This window comes from Lissotriton helveticus, chromosome 3_1 (assembly GCF_964261635.1).
Source record: "Lissotriton helveticus chromosome 3_1, aLisHel1.1, whole genome shotgun sequence".
Lineage (NCBI taxonomy): Eukaryota > Metazoa > Chordata > Amphibia > Caudata > Salamandridae > Lissotriton > Lissotriton helveticus.
Genome location: NC_136061.1, coordinates 37150550 through 37168675, shown reverse-complemented (window position 1 = coordinate 37168675; position 18126 = coordinate 37150550). Strand labels below are relative to the sequence as shown.

General features: G+C 46.6%; 1 protein-coding gene across 3 annotated transcripts in view; it reads left to right on the top strand.

The window, feature by feature from the left end:
* Nucleotides 1-18126, top strand: part of LOC144824386 (rac GTPase-activating protein 1-like) — a 247063-nt gene that overhangs the window by 48833 nt on the left and 180104 nt on the right. For all 3 annotated transcript variants that reach the window (XM_078683497.1, XM_078683498.1, XM_078683496.1), the window contains exons 3-4: nt 8465-8667; nt 17532-17650. In XM_078683497.1, the coding sequence (XP_078539623.1) occupies nt 8465-8667; nt 17532-17650 (322 nt within the window). The remainder of the gene's footprint in view (nt 1-8464; nt 8668-17531; nt 17651-18126) is intronic.

Sequence of the window (18126 nt, the reverse complement as noted above, 5' to 3'; positions counted from 1 at the left end):
TCAGGTAGCTCAGTATGCTAATGCATCGTCTCCATGAGTGTCTGTGTGTCCCCATGGTGATCAGCTCGAATCCCACTGCATCCAAGACCGTTACATTGCGCCAGGAGACCCTTTGGGGTGAATAGGAGCTTCACATATACCGGTTATGTTCGGGCTGACGCCCATGCGGTGTTATGAGCTCTTCTAGAGGCCGAGGTAAATCAATCACTCAAGATTTGTAAAGCACTGCAAATCACCCGTGAGGGTCTCGAGGCGCTGGGAATGCTTGCTGTTTTGTGTTGTTCTGTTCTTTTGAACAGCCCGGTCTTGAGTCCTATCCTGAATTGCCGGTGTGATGGGGCGGTCCTGAGGTACAGGGGACGGCCGTTCCAGGCTTTGGACGCAAGGTGTCAAAGGAGTGTCCCCTGCTGTCAGCTCAACGGATACAGGGGTGTCTGTGAGGAAGAAGGAGGTGGATTATGGGTGTCCGGTTGGTTGGTGGCAGGTCATGTGTTCATTGATGCATGCTGGTCCCTCATTGTGCAGGGCTTTGTATGCGTGGGTCAACATCTTGAACTGACATTTTTTCTGGATCAGGAGCCAGTTTAGCTTCTTGAGGTGGGGTGTGATGTGAATCCTTTTGGGGAGGTCGAGAGTGAGTCTTGCAGTTTTTTGTACCGTCTGTCGACTCTTCAGGAGGCGAGTGGTGATTCCTACGTAGTGTGTTCCCGTAGTCCAGCCTGCTGGCGACGAGAGCCTGCGTGATGTCCTCCTGGGGTCGACTGGAAGCCTCCTAAAAATCTACAGTTCCAGAAGAAAGGAGTGCTCGAGGAGAAGAAAGGAGTGCTCGAGGAGAAGAAAGGAGTGCTCGAGGAGAAGAAAGGAGTGCTCGAGGAGAAGAAAGGAGTGCTCGAGGAGAAGAAAGGAGTGCTCGAGGAGGAGTGCTCGAGAAGAAGAAAGGAGTGCTCGAGAAGAGTCTGGTGTATTGCGGCACCAAAAGACACTGCATGTCTGGAGAGAAGCAGACAGAGGAGGAGAGGACATGTCAGATTTGAGGTGGGGTGAACCAGGAGGGGAACAAGAATTAGTGAAGAGGTGCACGAGGGCGAAGAGAGACCCTGAGACCACAGCACGGGGAGGGAAGAAACGTCTGGCCAGGGGGTTGAGTAAAAATGGGGCCCAAAAAGAAGTCTGGTACCAAATGCGAGATGGCATCAGGGGTTTAATCGAGGAAACACTGCTTAAAAGTAGCAAAGATTTAGGAGAAAGAAAGGTATGCTTGAGAATAATCAGATTAAACTGAAGAAGACCAGAAAAGGAGAGGGGACACCAGGGGCGGTGTAGAAACAGTGACCTTCAACAAATCTGTAGCTTGCAGGTCAGTGACCTTGAAGGGCTCTCACTGAGTAACGCAGCCCTTATCATGAAGCCCAGTCATGGTTGTCGAAGTGATACCTTCGAAGAGTAAAGCCTACATGCCTGTGTCCACACGTCTGTCCCAGGAGGTCTCATCACAAACCTGTGACCACAAGTGATGCTCACGAGTGAAGCCTTCCTGTACAGCGCCTGTGTCCACACGTCTGTCCCAGGAGGTCTCATCACAAACCTGTGACCACACGTCATGCTCACGAGTGAAGCCTTCCTGTACAGCGCCTGTGCCCACACGTCTGTCCCAGGAGGTGTAGTCACTGGGAAACAACCATCACAACGCAACTTTTACGACGCATTACCATCACAACGCAACTTTTACAACGCAGATGCTATTACAACGCATGGCATTACAACGCAGGTGCTATTACAACGCATGCCATTACAACGTAAGTATAGGTAAGTATTTAATTTAGTTAACATTTATTTATTTTACATATTTTTGTTTTATTGATTAGTATTTAATTTTGTTAATATTATTTTTTTATATATATATTTTTTTGTTTTTTTAACCCGTTCCATGCTCATGACGGAACCGCTCCGTCATCAGCTACGGGTGCGCTGTGCTGATGACGGAGCGGTTCCGTCATGGCCCACCCAGCTCGATAGAACGCTCATGCGCGGCGCGAATTCCGCGCCTGAGCTGAGCGTTCTATTGAGCGGGGCGGGCCGTGACGGAACCGCTCCGTCACCAGCACAGCTCAACCGACGCTGGTGACGGAGCGGTTCCGTCACCAGCATGCGGTCGCCGCGCGGCCGCCCCGCCCCCTTAGCACTGCGGCGGAATAGCCGCCGCAGTAAAGGGGTTAATTAATTTGTTTAATATAATTATAACATTTTAATTACTAAGTTATATTTTTTAAATATTTTAATTTTTTTAAGTAATGTTTTTTTAAATTACATGTATTTTAGAATTTTATTTTTAACCCCTACACTATCCAACACTTACCCTACTATTACACCCCCCTGGAGTTAGAATAGTAAATTTAACCCCTACACTATCCAACACTTGGCCTACTATTACACCCCCCTAGAGTTAGAATAGTAAATTTAACCCCTACACTATCCAACACTTACCCTACTATTACACCCCCCTGGAGTTAGAATAGTACATTTTTTTAATAATTAAAATTTAATAAAAATATTTTATTAAACAATTTTTTTAATTAAATAAAAATTTAAATGTATTTTTAAAATTAAATACTTACCTATACTTGCGTTGTAATGGCTTGCGTTGTAATGCCATGCGTTGTAATGGCATCTGCGTTGTACAAGTTGCGTTTTGATGGCATGCGTTGTGAATGCATGCGTTGTAACGCAATACATTCGTCATCACTTGTGCACACACGTGATGCACACGAGTGAAGCCTTCTCCAGCAGCACCAATCCTGTGTAGAAAGCCAGCAAGTGAGCACTCATCTGCCTTCAGTTGCATCAGTTTGGATCCGGCTCTGACTGTAGCCACCTGAGCCCCCCCTCCAGCCGCTGGGGCCTGGAAGGACACGTGCAGAACTGAAGCTCAGCCGCTCATTTCAGCCACAGAGGTGCTCTGGGGCCATCTTTCTCCAGTTTGATGGCACATGAAACAGCTGGATTATCGATTACTGTGGCTAAATGAACTCTGTACTTTTCTTGTATTTATAACGACCACACTTTATATGTGTTGAGTATCTAAGTGATCTTATGTGGACATTTTAACACAGAAATACTCCAATAACTAAAACATTGTAGCCCAGAACTACTCCAACCACTGGCCCATTATAACCAGGAACTACTCTTAACTAATGGCACTTTGTAACCTGGAACTACTCCAACCACTGGCCCATTATAACCAGGAACTACTCTTAACTAATGGCACTTTGTAACCTGGAACTACTCCAACCACTGGCCCATTGTAACCAGGAACTACTCTTAACTAATGGCACATTGTAACCTGGAACTACTCCAACCACTGGCCCATTGTAACCAGGAACTACTCTTAACTAATGGCACATTGTAACCTGGAACTACTCCAACCACTGGCACATTGTAACCAGGAACTACTCCAACCACTGGCCCATTATAACCAGGAACTACTCTTAACTAATGGCACTTTGTAACCTGGAACTACTCCAACCACTGGCCCATTATAACCAGGAACTACTCTTAACTAATGGCACTTTGTAACCTGGAACTACTCCAACCACTGGCCCATTGTAACCAGGAACTACTCTTAACTAATGGCACATTGTAACCTGGAACTACTCCAACCACTGGCCCATTGTAACCAGGAACTACTCTTAACTAATGGCACATTGTAACCTGGAACTACTCCAACCACTGGCACATTGTAACCAGGAACTACTCTTAATTAATGGCACATTGTAACTTGCAGCTGCACCAACCACAGACACATCGTAACCTAGAACTGCTCGAACTCCTGACACAGCGTACCCCGGAAATGCTTGCAATATGACACATTGCTGCCAGCAACTGGGTGCACAAGTGTTACCGTTTCACACCAGTTATGCTCCCCGCCAAGCGAGCCTTGCTCCAATGCTATCCTCATGGAGACAATGTTTTACCATTGTGGGGCAATGAGCAGTTCAGGGGGGGTTCAGGCATAAAAACGTTAACGAGGTGGAGTTTGTCCACGGTGTCCAATCTTAATGAAGGGCAGTTTGCTGCAATAAATAGGTTAAGCTAGTTAACCTAGTATGCACCCAGGGCATAATGCAGGCTTCTGCGGTTAGGGCGTGGCACTGTGCATAGGGGAGCAATATAGCGAAGGCCAAGAAATATCTGAGATGAGACTCGGGCTCCCTCATTACATCATGCAGGGGGGCCCTTCATTTTGTCACTGCAGCAAGTACTGTTAAACTCCATATAGGTACCCCAATGTAGGCTCACTTAACGTTGTAACCTTCCACCTGTACTCTCCCATACGTTACACAAATAACGGTTCTGGGGACCTGACCTTTTACCTAGATACGACAAATGCACACCGAACGCCGGATATTCCCTGGTAAAAGCCTCCTACATTATGCATGAGGATTCTTGGAAACTCAGCAGGACTACCATCTCTTGTATAATAACCATGTATAAAGTTCAGTCCCGACGTCATCCTAAGTCCAACAAGTTGCACAGCAAGGTAGAACCCCTGGGGAGACCTTTGGGTATATAAACATCACATCTTGCTGAGAAAAAGAGGAGATGAGGATTTCCCTGCCGACACACTGACCCGAGACGCAGAGGTTCCTGCATGTAGATACTCCAGCTTGCCGTGGTCTAACCTCTCTTGCGGGGTTCACAACTCAAGACCAGGACGGGATCCCACAGTCCTTCACTTCAAGCCATGGGGTTGTTGACTTTATCGTAGAGGGATTTTTGGCTCAACACTTACATACATGCTAGGTACACTGAGGCACATCTAGTGAGGGTCGCATCGTAGGAGTACACATTTTATTGTCATGTACTTTATATACTTGCCTGTATTCATGGTTATAGCATAATGGCAGGAATCTACCATCCTTTCACTTTCTTAGTGCTTCTAATCATTTATATCTGCTTCTGTCTTATGGTTGTTTCAGCACACCTATTTTACACTAGAATAATGACTATTTAATAAATGCTTAATGAAAAACGTTGATCCCGTTTATTCTGTGAATCTCTCTGGAACAAAGTGAGCACGAGTGACCGAGCGAAAATTAGTATACTGTTTCCACGGTCCCGAGGGATCAGGGTTGTCATGTTCGATAGTTGCCAAGACCTATTCTCTCCTTGGTGAGAGGGGTTTACAGCGGCACTGTGAGCTAGCTGGTACACAGGCCATCATACCCGGTGGGGATGTCCAGAATCAGTCTGACACCATTCCTACAGTGTATGTTGTCTAAACCTGCATATCCTATATAGGTTTTATAGGAACTACAGGACTGTACCAATGTAGGCCAAGATCCCCCGGCTGCTTCCCTGCAAAGCCGGCACCATTGCATGCATTGGAGTGGGGGCAATACACCCAGGATTTCTGGAAATGTCCTATTTTTATGACACCACTGTTGGGGGTGAGCCCTGGCAGGAATATGACTCGTTATTTCGCATGCAGTTAGTTTGCATGCCATTACTACGCAGTTTCTTCTTAGCAAAAAACGTTACTACGCAAGTTTTTAGTTCGTATACCATCACATTGAAAGTGTTAATGTATGCAAACTAAAAACTTGCCTAGTAATAATAAAACCCAACACTACATACAAATACACTACACTACACATCCCAAAGCTAAAAACACTACCAAAACCTTCAAAAATACACTATCCTACACTACTAAAACTCCGCTACACTACCCTAAACACTAAATCACTACCCCCTACATGACACTGCCCCTAACCCCAGTCCTGTCCCTATTCTCCAACACTACCCTGCACGCCCCCCGACTCTACCCTAAACCCTACAACAGTACCCTACACTACACAAAGACTACAAAACTACCCTAAAACACTACCCCAGCACGACCCTACTCCCAGTCCGTCCCCTTCACTTAAACACTACCCTGCACAACCCCCTGACACTACCCTAAACCCTAAAACACTACCCTACACAACTACACTACCTTAAAACACTACTCCCAACACGACCCTAAAACAGTACCCTACACTACCCAAACACTACTACACTACCCTTAATCCTAAAATACAACCCCAGCACAGCCATCCCCCTACCCCCAGTCCATCCCCTACAATGAAACACTACCCTGCATAACACCCCGACACCACCCTAAACTCTAAAACACTACCCTAAACTACACAAACACTACAACACTACTCTAAACCCTAAAACACTATCCTAAGCACGACCTTGCCCCTACTCCCAGTCCTGCCCCTACACGCCAACACTTCCCTACATGACCCACTAACACTACCCTAAAACACTACCCTACAATACACAAACACTACTACAGTACCCTAAACCCTCTAAACTAAATCCAATGCATGACCCTGCCCCTACCCCCAATCCGCTCCCTACACTTAAACACTACCCTGCACAACGCCCTGACACTACCCTACACTACACAAACACCACAACACTACACTAATCCCTAAAAACAATATCCCTGCACGACCCTACCCCATCCCCCACTCCTGTGTACCTATACACAAACACTACCTTACACGACCCACAACACTACCTTTAAACTAAAAACACTACTCCTCAGACACAAACCCTACAAAATTAAACAGTCCCTCTTACCTGTATCTCCTCGGTGGGTGCCCGGACCCGTCATCGCTGCCTCCTCGACTCCCATATTACTACGCATGCGTTGTAACAGCGCATGCGAAGTAATAACATGCGTACTAAAGGCTACGCGTTATTACAGCGTGTGCGTTGTAACGCATGCGTAGCAATGGTACGCGGTGTAATGACCGCGTACAAAAGGATGTTTCCCCCCTGGCAGTTGCTAGAACCAGCACAGCCTGCTCCTGTGGAAGCCTGTAGCCAGGCCTTTAAGTGGGCTGGGTCCTTTGGGGTTTCCGGCCCAGTTTTAATTAAAAAATAGACATTGCAACGGGTCCCCAATGGGCCCTATATTCATGCCTTTAAGTTTACTAGTAAACAATACCGATTTGTGTATAATGAATGTGAAAAACGATGAGGTAATCCATGTCCACTATTTAGTTCCTGTTAAAAAAATCATGTCTCACTTAATTCTGCAATCCCAAAAAGAGTTAGCTATTTCCAGGATGTATTTTTTTCTTTTCGTATATCACATTACCCTTTTATAACAGGACACCATGGAGAGCTCTGGAGTTGAGGCTGAAGGCAGTGCGAGTGTCTCCATGGGCCTGTCAATGGGTCAAAAAGGTATTCAGAATACATGCTCATCCAATCTTTGGCCTCTCTGCAGAGTGCACAGAGCAATGGTCACGTAGTCCATCAGCAGTTGTGCCTTTGTCCAAATGTGTGTGCAGGAGGTCTACAGTTGTCAAAATTTTGACAAAGCAAAAATGCAAGAAAATGTGGTAGGTACCAGTAAGGGGATATGTGGTGTGGTATGTGGGCAGTGAAATGAAGGCAATGCGAGCAAATGCATTCAGATGAGTGAAAAGGGGGCACTGAAGAAGAAAGAGATAAGGTGAAAGATCTGCAGATGGACAAGATGCGAAGAGAAAAGTGTGTACATGTCTAACGTAGAGTGAACGTAGCAGGAATGATTGAGACACTCTGAAGACCAGTACTCCTTCCACAGCCCTCAGTCATGTCAAATTCATAATGTCACAATTACAAAAAATAGATATTTTTTTAACATTACTTACAACTAACCCTGGGCATAGGACTACTCTACGCTCGCGAAGCGTGCATAGTTTGCTCTACTACGCGCTACGTGAATTGCACGTAGCACAGTGCCCAAACACATTGCGTAGCGAGCATTTTTTGCTTGCTCGCGGTCCTCAACGTCAAGTAATCGACCACGAGCGAGCAAAATCATCATCCCGGTGAGTTTTTCCTCGTTCGCGATCATCAGCATCAAGTTGCCGATCGCGAGCATAGAAAATAAACCTCCTAGCGACATTCTCAACGCAGGGAGGTCAAGTTTCTCATTGCGAGTAGTCGCATGTGCTTGCGACCGCTCACGATGAGAAGCTTCCAGTCCGCGTTGAGAAAGCTGCCGCTCGAGTACAAAATTAATCAAGCGGCAGAAAATTACTGCTTGCACTGTGCAAGATGCTGTTTGCAATGATTGCACAGTCCGGATGCTTGTCCCCACTGTGCAATCAGTGCGAACAGCATTTTCCCTACCACACTGCGCAGTACGCGTAGCTTGCAGTGCACTTCGCGTAGCTACGCATAGCACTACTACGCAAACTATGCAGGGTTACTTACAACTAAATCATTGTTGTTACTTATTTACTTTAAACTGCTACCACCTTTTGACAAAGCCACTAGACCTGGCTTGTTTTAGGCGTATGTTAGTTGTGTATATCTGGATGCAAAAACAAAGTTCACAGGATCAAAATGCTGTGCATCTGGTTATTGTCCCCTTGCTTCTCTACCCCACCTGACTCTCCTCCCCTCACCCCCACAGAGTACATCACCATCCTCCATGCTTTCGAGGGCGTGCTTAGGCGGTGGCGGCGCACCGAGCAGGAGCTGGTCACCACCCGGGAGAAGCTGCTGCGGAGCCAGAGCGAGCTCGAAACGCTGGAGGTGAAGCTCAAGCACGCGCGCAACCAGGTCTCCGTGGAGATGAAGAGGCGCCAAAATGCAGAGACCGAGCAGGAGAAACTGGTAGGAACCGGAAGGGGTAGGGTTACGAATGAGAGGCATTGATTGGAGAACAGCAATGGCAGAGAGGGCGGAGCCTACAGGGAACATTCTAGGGTACAAGGTAGCCTCCCAGAGGGCCTTATCTCTGGTAAGAAAAGTGGCCTAAAGGTTCGGCTGATTTATAAAGCGCAACAGCTGCCCCAGCAAAGGGGCGACCCGCGCGCTCAGAGCAAAGAGGCAGCTAACAGATAAGATTCCATCAAAACAAGCAGAGGGAAAAGCCCTAGAGACTACCACACCTAGAGGGCTGGGGAAAGATAAGTTTTCAGGGCCTTCCGGAATGTCAGGTAGTTGTCCGTACTCCGGATGTAGACGGGCAGGGCATTCCACCGCTTAGCTGCCGGAATGTGAAAAGAGCGTCCACCGGCGCGAGCCCTCCTAACCCGAGGAACAACTGCAAGGTGTTGAGCTGCTGAACGAAGGTGACGGGAAGGGGCGTAGGCGGAGAGCAGGTCAGCCAGAATGCCAGGAGCTGGGGAATTCAAGATCCTAAACCCAAAACGGAGAGACTTAAACTCCACCCGTTTTGCTATTGGGAGCCAGTGAAGCTGACGAATGGCAGTGGAGGTGGAGCAGCTGCGAGGCAGGCCCAGAAGATTTCCGGCGGCCACATTTTAGATTCTCTGCAGTCTCACAATCTCAGTCTTGTTGGCCCCCAAGTATAGCGAGCTGGCATAGTCCAATCTCGACAGCACGGATGCCTGGACAATCATCTGTCGGATGGAAGGGTCAAAGAAACCCAGCAGGGGTTTAAGCCCACGCAGAATGCCAAAACATGTCGCCGCTACCTTCTTAGACTGGGTTTGAAAACTCAAGGCCTAGTCCACCCAGACCCCAAGGTTCTTCACCTGTTATGGGGTGGGTGTGGGGCCCAGGGTGGAGGGCCACCACTGTTCACTCCACAGCTCCCGGTCTTTCCCAACCTGCAAGACCTCAGACTTGCTGGCATTGAGCTGCAGACAATTGGCCGTCATCCACCCTGCGATGTCCGCTAAACCACTCCGGAATTTTGCAGCGTCATTCAGACAGTCATCGGAGAGGGCGACCACTAGTTGTGTGTCATTGGCGTATGGCACTATAGTCGGCCCTCTCCTCTTGGCTACCTCAGCTAGGGGCTGAACATACAAATTGAAAAGCGTAGGACTCAACGCCGAGCCCTGCGGCACTCCTTGTTTGATAGAATGGGGTCTAGAGGCGAAGGGAACAACGTGCTCTCTGAAAAAAGCAGGGATTACTGGTACTGTCTGAGGGGGACAGCTAGACATCCCTAAGGAGCATTCTGTAATGGAAGAACTGTCACACTGGGATTGAAGGTTTGTCAGCAGACAGGCATGTACAGGAACAGACACTTTATTAAGGAACTAATTGCAAGTGGAAACTATAAGAGGGGACATTCTGTAGGGGGCCTAAAGGAACCTCTAATAAGCATCTGTAGTGATGGAGCTAATATGATGGGAGAAATATTCATTGTGCTGAGAGACAGGACAGGCCACAGGGCACAGCAAGGAACTATCTGCATAGGGAGATCTGGGATTTAAGAAGAGTCTATAGGATACATGCAGGATCCTACGTGAAGCACCTCCATAGAAGGAGCTGAGTGATGGGGCAGTCTGTAGAAGGGATACGGGAACCTATAGCGAACATCTGTATAGTTGGAGACTGATGGAAAACACACAGGAACCTATTGTATCTGCACATACGGTGCTGAGAATTATGGTACAGTCTGTAGGAGAGACACAGGACTGTACAGCACGCAACATATGGATGGGGCTGAGAACAATAGGATGGTGTATAGGGGATAGGTGGGAGCTTCTTGTGTGAGCCTGCATAGATTGAGATGTAAGTGAGACTGATAGGGACCATATTGGACACACACTGACTTATATCATGTATCTATAGATGGAGCAGAGACTGATGGGAGGCATTCTGGGGCCTATTCTAAGCATCTGTTTAGATGGAGACTAAATGGAGGCCTACAGGATTTATACTGTGCATATGTATAGATGGAGTGGAGACTGACGGAAGACATACCAGAGCCTATACTGTGCATCTGTATAGATGGAGCGGAGACTGACATGGGACATACCGTAGCCTATACTGTGCATCAGTATAGATGGAGACAAGACTGCCGGAAGGCATTCCGGGTCCCATACTAAACATCTGTATAGATGGAGAAGAGACTGATCGGAGGCATGCTGGGTCCTATACTGTGCATCTGTATAGATGGAGCAGAAACTGAAGGAAGGTATTCCGTGTCCTATACTAAACATCTGTATAGATGGAGCGGAGACTGTCATGGGACATACCGGAGCCTATACTGTGCATCAGTATAGATGGAGACAAGACTGCCGGAAGGCATTCCGGGTCCCATACTAAACATCTGTATAGATGCAGCGGAGACTGACGGAAGACATACCAGAGCCTCTACTGTGCATCTGAATAGATGGAGCGGAAACTGAACAAAGGTATTACGGGTCCTATACTAAGCATCTGTATAAATGGAGCGGACACTGTCTTGGGACATACTGTAGCCTATACTGTGCATCTATATAGATGGAGAGGAGACTGCCGGAAGGCATTCCAAGTCCAATACTAAGCATCTGTATAGATGGAACGGAGACTGATAGGAGGCATGCTGGGGCCTATACTGTGCATCTGTATAGATGGAGCGGAGACTGATGGAAGGTATTCCGGGTCCTATACTAAGCGTCTGCATAGATGGAGCGGAGACTGATGGAAGGTATCTGAAAAGAAGGGGTCAAAGAGAGCACATTCCTAACGCACATATGTACAATGAAAGACTGATCAGTCTCCTTGTCGTTTCGCAATGTATGAAAATGATCCTATCATATCAACATTTAGACATAACAAACAAGCAGGAAAGTTCAAATTCTCATTTTCTTTATTGGAAGATCCATAGGAGTAGACTTGACAAGAAACAGCAGACACGTATTTTGTCAGTACTGCAGATCAGTACTATGACTTTTTCAAGGCTATGCGAATCGGACTAGTCACGTCGTATCCCAGATTAGAGCATATCCGTGTTGGAAATATTAAAAGTCAGGAACCATAGCAGTATGAATTCAAGACGATCATGTAACTACGAGGAACAAAAATCCATATGGTCGAGTCAGATCGCTCGAAGTAATAGCTGTCAGGTAAATGCACCAGAAGGCGTTCCACTGAAGTCACGAGGGCAATTGTCCTCTATATATAAGAAGTGAGTTGTACAGAATGTCTAAATAAAGAACCCAAATACCGAGAGGATCAAAAATGTGTAACGGTCAGTTTAGTGAAGACATCCTTGAATATATAGACTCGAACAAAAGAAGCCCCTCATAGTAGGTTACAGCGTGCTATGGCCCAACCCCACAACAAATAAGGAGCAGTGGCGTTTAGAATTGACTCCACGTAATAATGAAACAGGGAAAACAGCGGAACGCCTTCTGGTGAATTTACCTGACAGCTATTACTTCGAGCGATCTGACTCGACCATATGGATTTTTGTTCCTCGTAGTTACATGATAGTCTTTAATTCATACTGCTATGGTTCCTTACTTTTAATATTTCCAACACGGATATGTTCTAATCTGGGATACGACGTGACTAGTCCGATTCGCATAGCCATGAAAAAGTCATAGTACTGATCTGCAGTACTGACGAAACACGTGTCTGCTGTTTCTTGTCAAGTCTACTCCTATGGATCTTCCAATAAAGAAAATGAGAATTTGAACTTTCCTGCTTGTTTGTTATGTCTAAATGTTGATATGATAGGATAATTTTCATACATTGCGAAACGACAAGGAGACTTATCAGTCTTTCATTGTACATATGTGCGTTAGGAATGTGCTCTCTTTGACCCCTTCTTTTCAGTTGTATTTTGCCAATCTTTGATTGTCATCAGTCTCTCTTGGTAGTGGGGGACAGTGGTCTATGTAGCACTCCGTCTTTTAAACTAAAGATCTATGATTAATCCAGTACTGGTAATAATTTGACTCTGTGTATGTGCGGTCTTTTCCATTTTGGATACACCACTATCGGTTCTCTTTTTGCAACTGATGGAAGGTATTCCGGTTCCTAAACTAAGCGTCTGCATAGATGGGGCGGAGACTGACGGAAGGTATTCCGGGTCCTATACTAAGCATCTGTATAGATGGAGTGGAGACTGTCATAGAAGGTACCGGGGCCTATACTGTGCATCTGTATAGATGGAGCGGAGACTGACGGCAGGCATACCGTAGCCTATACTAAGCATCGGTGTAGATGGAGCGGAGACATACCCGGGCCTATACTAGGCTTCTGCATAGATAAGGCGGAGACTAACAAGAGGAATACCGGGGCCTATACTTTGTATTTGTTTAGATGGAGCTGAGACTCCCAGGGACTATTTGACAGGATAGCTAATTATTTCGATATAAAAATAAACTTAATCTACAATCCATTTCCTCAGGACCCCAATTCCTTGGATCTTTCAAATTTGCGTCCCTCAACCCTTTGAATTGTATTAACATTCTGAAGGCCTGCATCATAACTTCTGACTCCTCAGGCTGAAGCCATGCTAAGAGCCGTGAAATCTGGATCCCCTCTAGACGCTATGCCAGCGCATGTATCTGCCCTACTAGCTCCTCTCCTGGCCCCTTCCATCTGTGACATCCTTCATCCATCTTTGCCTGAAGGGGTACTCCCACTTGACTGGAAGGCCGCTCCATTGCTACCAATTAAGAAGAAAGGTCATGTACCTGCCAACTATCGCCCCATTGCGCTACTGCCGCTTATGAGCAAAATGGTGGAAGTGTGGGTCAACACTCAGCTGATCGGTTATCTTGAATCTCAAGATACCCTTAACCCTTCCCAGTCCCAACCATTCTACAGAAACTACCCTCATTGGTGTCACAGATTGTATAAAAATGCTTTGGATAATAACAAGGCAGTGCTGCTGGTTTTATTGGATCTGACCGCAGCTTTTGAACCGTCTCATCAGAAATTGATTCATCAATTGAGTGTCTGATCTGCAGGGACAGGCACTTAAGTGGCTTCCTAGCTTTTTAGATCAACACACCCAGATGATCAATCTAGGCCCCTTTCGCTCCCAAACATGGAAGCTCATTAAGGGGGTGCCCCAGGCCTCTTGTTTGAGTCCTACCCTGTTTAATGTCTACATGGCCCCCCTTGCGAAGATTATTAGGGAATACAGATATACTCCCTATTCTTATGCTGACGATACGCAACTGCTCTTATCCTTTGATAAGGATATAGAGCTAGTTGAACATCGCTTTGCTAAGGGCATGCTAACCATATCAGCCTGGATGACCGAAAACTTCCTTCAGTTGAATGCGGCCAAGACCGAAATCCTGCTGTTTGGCTCAAACAACCTAGTCCCCAAATTGGGGGCCGGCTGTTTTGGGCCCGCCCCCCCTCATCTGTGGCAAAAAAATAGGGGTCCGTTTGGATGTCTCGTTGTCTATGAAGGATCAAGTCATGAACACTTCAGGGACCTGCTACCACGCTCTGAGTCTTCTGCGTAGAGTGTTCCAGCGACTGCCCTGATCTGTCCGAAGAACTTTGATTCCGGCACTGGTCATTGGTTGACTTGATTACTGCAATGCTCTTTTAGCCTCAACAAACGAATCTCTTTTGAGTAGAGTACAGATAGTCCAGAATGTTGCCGCAAGCTTGGCTCTCAAAATGCCACCTTATACCTCCTCTAGGCCGCTGCAAAGACAGCTTCACTTGCTCCCTATTTGCCAGAGAATTACATTCAGACTTTGCTGCCTCACACATAAACCTCTTTATGGAATGAGTCCTAGCTATTTGGCGGACACGTTTGAATTGAACTGTCCGAGCAGGCCGCTTAGATCTGAAGGTAAAGGGCTGCTTGTGTTCCCCGGTACAGGAAATTACGAACAGGCGACAGAACTTTTGCATACCTTGCCCCGAAATATTGGAACACTCTGCCGGAGGTCCTGCGCAAATGCCCAAGTCTTCTTCGTTTCAGAAAACATCTGAAGACTGAACTATTCCGGGAATGGTTTGGTGCTGGTCCTGTACCCTCTCTTTCTTGCAGCACGGAGATACCCCTACGGGGGTGATTCCGGCCCTTTATAAATCCCATACATACATACATAGGAGGCATACTGGAGCCTATACTGTGCACCTACGTAAATGGATCGGAGACTGATGGAAAACATACAAGAACCTATGGTATCTGTACATATGGAGTTGATGGCGGCTTGTAAAAACAACCGGTACCGGGTGGTTAAAGGTGGTTTGCTACGACATGTTCAAAACACTACAGTCTCCTGTTCGCGGGCCAGCGGAAAAGGCTAGAGTCCAGCATGCAGCGTATTATAAACTCGGTGTTTGCCTGCTACCTCAACGTAAAGATTGGTGCACGCTGTACTACAGCATGCAGGTGGGTCCCGGCGCGTGCCTGCATCAAACATTGCACAAGCAGCACGCTGGATCTCCTTGCACCCCCGTGCTCAAGTGCAACTGTTGGCTTCCTCGCGGGTTGATTCAAGTAAAGCGCGCCTTCCTCGCGCTTCAAACTTAAGTGAAGACACAGCACTCACTGGGGCAACGGCTACAGCAAAACACATTGTGCAGTGTGACTTGTAAACACTGCACTAAACACAGCACCAACTCTGGCAGTATTTTCCACATGACGCGAAGGAAGTAAATGTCCTGCTGTAAGGCCAATTTCTGCCAAGCAAACTCCATTAGTAATTTGCATATGAATTCACAGGTGCTGGGAGTCGCAGGCTTGCTTGCTTTTAATCTTTCACCCAAACGATGAACGAACAAAAGTCCCTCCCGTTACTGACAATGTCACTTGTTAGCATAGTAGTAACAGTGAAGCGCGCGCTGGCAGGGGTGTCCAATGAGGACAGGACCCTGGTGGGGCTTCCAGGAGTGGTGGGGCTTCCAGGAGTGATGGGGCTTCCAGGAGTGGTGCTTCATTCTCCAGGCACGTCTTTTAGTTTCTGTGAGTTTCTTTAGTTATTCAATCTTCTTTTTAGTGACCGCTTCAGTAAGTAAAAGTAAAAGTAAATTTTGCCATGTTGTATGTGCCTACGTGTTCCCCATGTTATGTCATATGTGCATGATCGATATGCATGTATTCCCTTCTGATCGATTAAAGACGCAATTACAGTTGTGTCCATCTCTAGTATGTCAGTTTCCAGTCCTCGTGAATACAACGAATATCAGGCCTATGTAAAGCTACGTTGCCACGTTTTACAGTGTGCACGTTAATTCATTGAATTATCCCCGTTTCTAGGCCTCAAAAGGGCCCGGACTCAGATTCAGCTCCTGTTTCCTGAACCCTCTCCGAGGAGCGATACAGCCCCCACCTGTATCCCTGACCCTTAGCTTACTTTCATGCCTCGCAGTGCCCGGCTCGGCCTGGCTCTGCCTCCCAGTCTGCCAAGAGTATGTTATGATTCTAGTTATCAGTCCAGCCCTCCTTCTCTGCATTCCTAAGCTACTGAATCGCATCAATAGTTTCCGTCATGGTCTAGCCTTTATGTCTCCATGTAAGAGAAATACTGTATTAATATTCCTCGCACATGCAATACATTTAGAATAATGCATGCACCAGTCTTAATGTCTGTTAGCCTTTACTCTGATAACTCTTGGATTCTATCAACATGTTCTCTAAACACGAGATACTAGATAGGCTTTAGGTACATGTCGCTCTGACACTCCAGACTTTCGTCTCCTCTTCTAGCGCAGAAGTCATAGCCCCCCAGTTCTCCCTAGTAACACGTCATTGCCAGTTTACGCGCACCACTAGGTTAGAGGTCCCAGCTGCTCAGGTAGCCCCCTCCATGTTTCCGCCCCGTTTATGACATATTCTGTTACGTTTGCACCACATGTCTATGTATACGCCCTGTTCACGCCTCTTGTTACACCCACTTTATGCCTTATCTTTCGCGACTGCTACAAACTCCGCCTACTGCTACGCCTACTGTATTGAATACAATGTATTTGTTTAACTATAAATATTGTGCACTGTTATTAAAAGTTTGCTAGCCATTCCCAGATCCTGCCCCGGCAGCTGCCGGGCCCTGCCATCCCATTCCCGTACAGGCTGTCCTGTTCCAGTCCTTTTATGCTTAATTAAAGCCTGTCAACTCCAGCTACCTCGAATCTTGACTCTTATTTATTGAGCTATCTATTTGTATGAGTATCCTGAAAAATAGTACCGGTAATTAATTATTTATTTACCACAGTAAGGCATAGGTTTGTCTCCAGGTCATACCCAAAATGTAATGATGAAGTCCAGTAGTTGAGAGGTAGTTTAAGTAGGTTTATTAAGTTTAGTTGCAGGTTGTAAAGTTCATGTGAAGCAGCCCCACCCGGAGCAGCCTGCCTGCTGCTAAGCCCATGACCAAGTGTCTCGCCTCACCACCCAGGCAGCCAAACATTCCATCCATCATCACCACATCAACATTCCATCCATCATCACCACATCTACATTCCATCCATCATCACCACATCAGCATTCCATCCATCATCACCACATCAACATTCCACCCATCACATTCACACTGGCTGAGCAGCCAGGGAGAGAGCAGCAGGAGAGAAGGATACATACATATACAGGATACTACACAATGTCAGGGAGATCTTTAGGTGGATAGTGTGGGATAACATCTACTATCCGAATAAATAATTCATCAAGTCATTGACAGTTTGACTGACAGCCTTTGACTCTACAGTATGCACACGTGCGAAGAAGCACGGGCATATCTTCCTCAGGTATACAACAAGGTGCTGTGATCTAGATTTCTCACCATCCTAACATCTCATCTTTGTTTCAGGAGCGCCAGTTGCAACTGGTACGCGACCTCCTGTTGTCCGGAGAACCGGGGAGTGCCTCCATGATGGCTGTTTTTGGACAACTGAATAGAAGTTCTGGCCCAATGGGAGATGAGCCCAGGTGAGTGAACATCTTGTGTGCCTACCTAGGGATGTGCAATCCGCAGAGGCATTTTACCCGCCATCTTAGTGATGATACAGAAGGCACATGGTGGCTATCACAACTATTTTTGTTTCAGGAGATGGAACATATTGTCATTGCATCACTCCTGCCCACATTGCAGTCATGGTACCAAAAATAGGTTGCCCACTCTGTTACAAAACACAAAGACTAAGGGAGTTCTAAAGTACATGTACCCAATAATCTACTGCCTTTAAGGATGTACGATGTTACAACGCGATCAAAATGATCGCGGTACATCACAACGCATCTTTTACAACGCAAGTCGTTACCACGACATGCGCTATAGGGTGCTGAACTTAGGAATAGTAAGATTTACTATTCCAACTCCAGCCTATGTATAGTAGGGAAGGTGTTGGAATAGTAAATCTACTATTCCTATGTATAGTAGGGAAGGTGTTGGAATAGTAAATCTA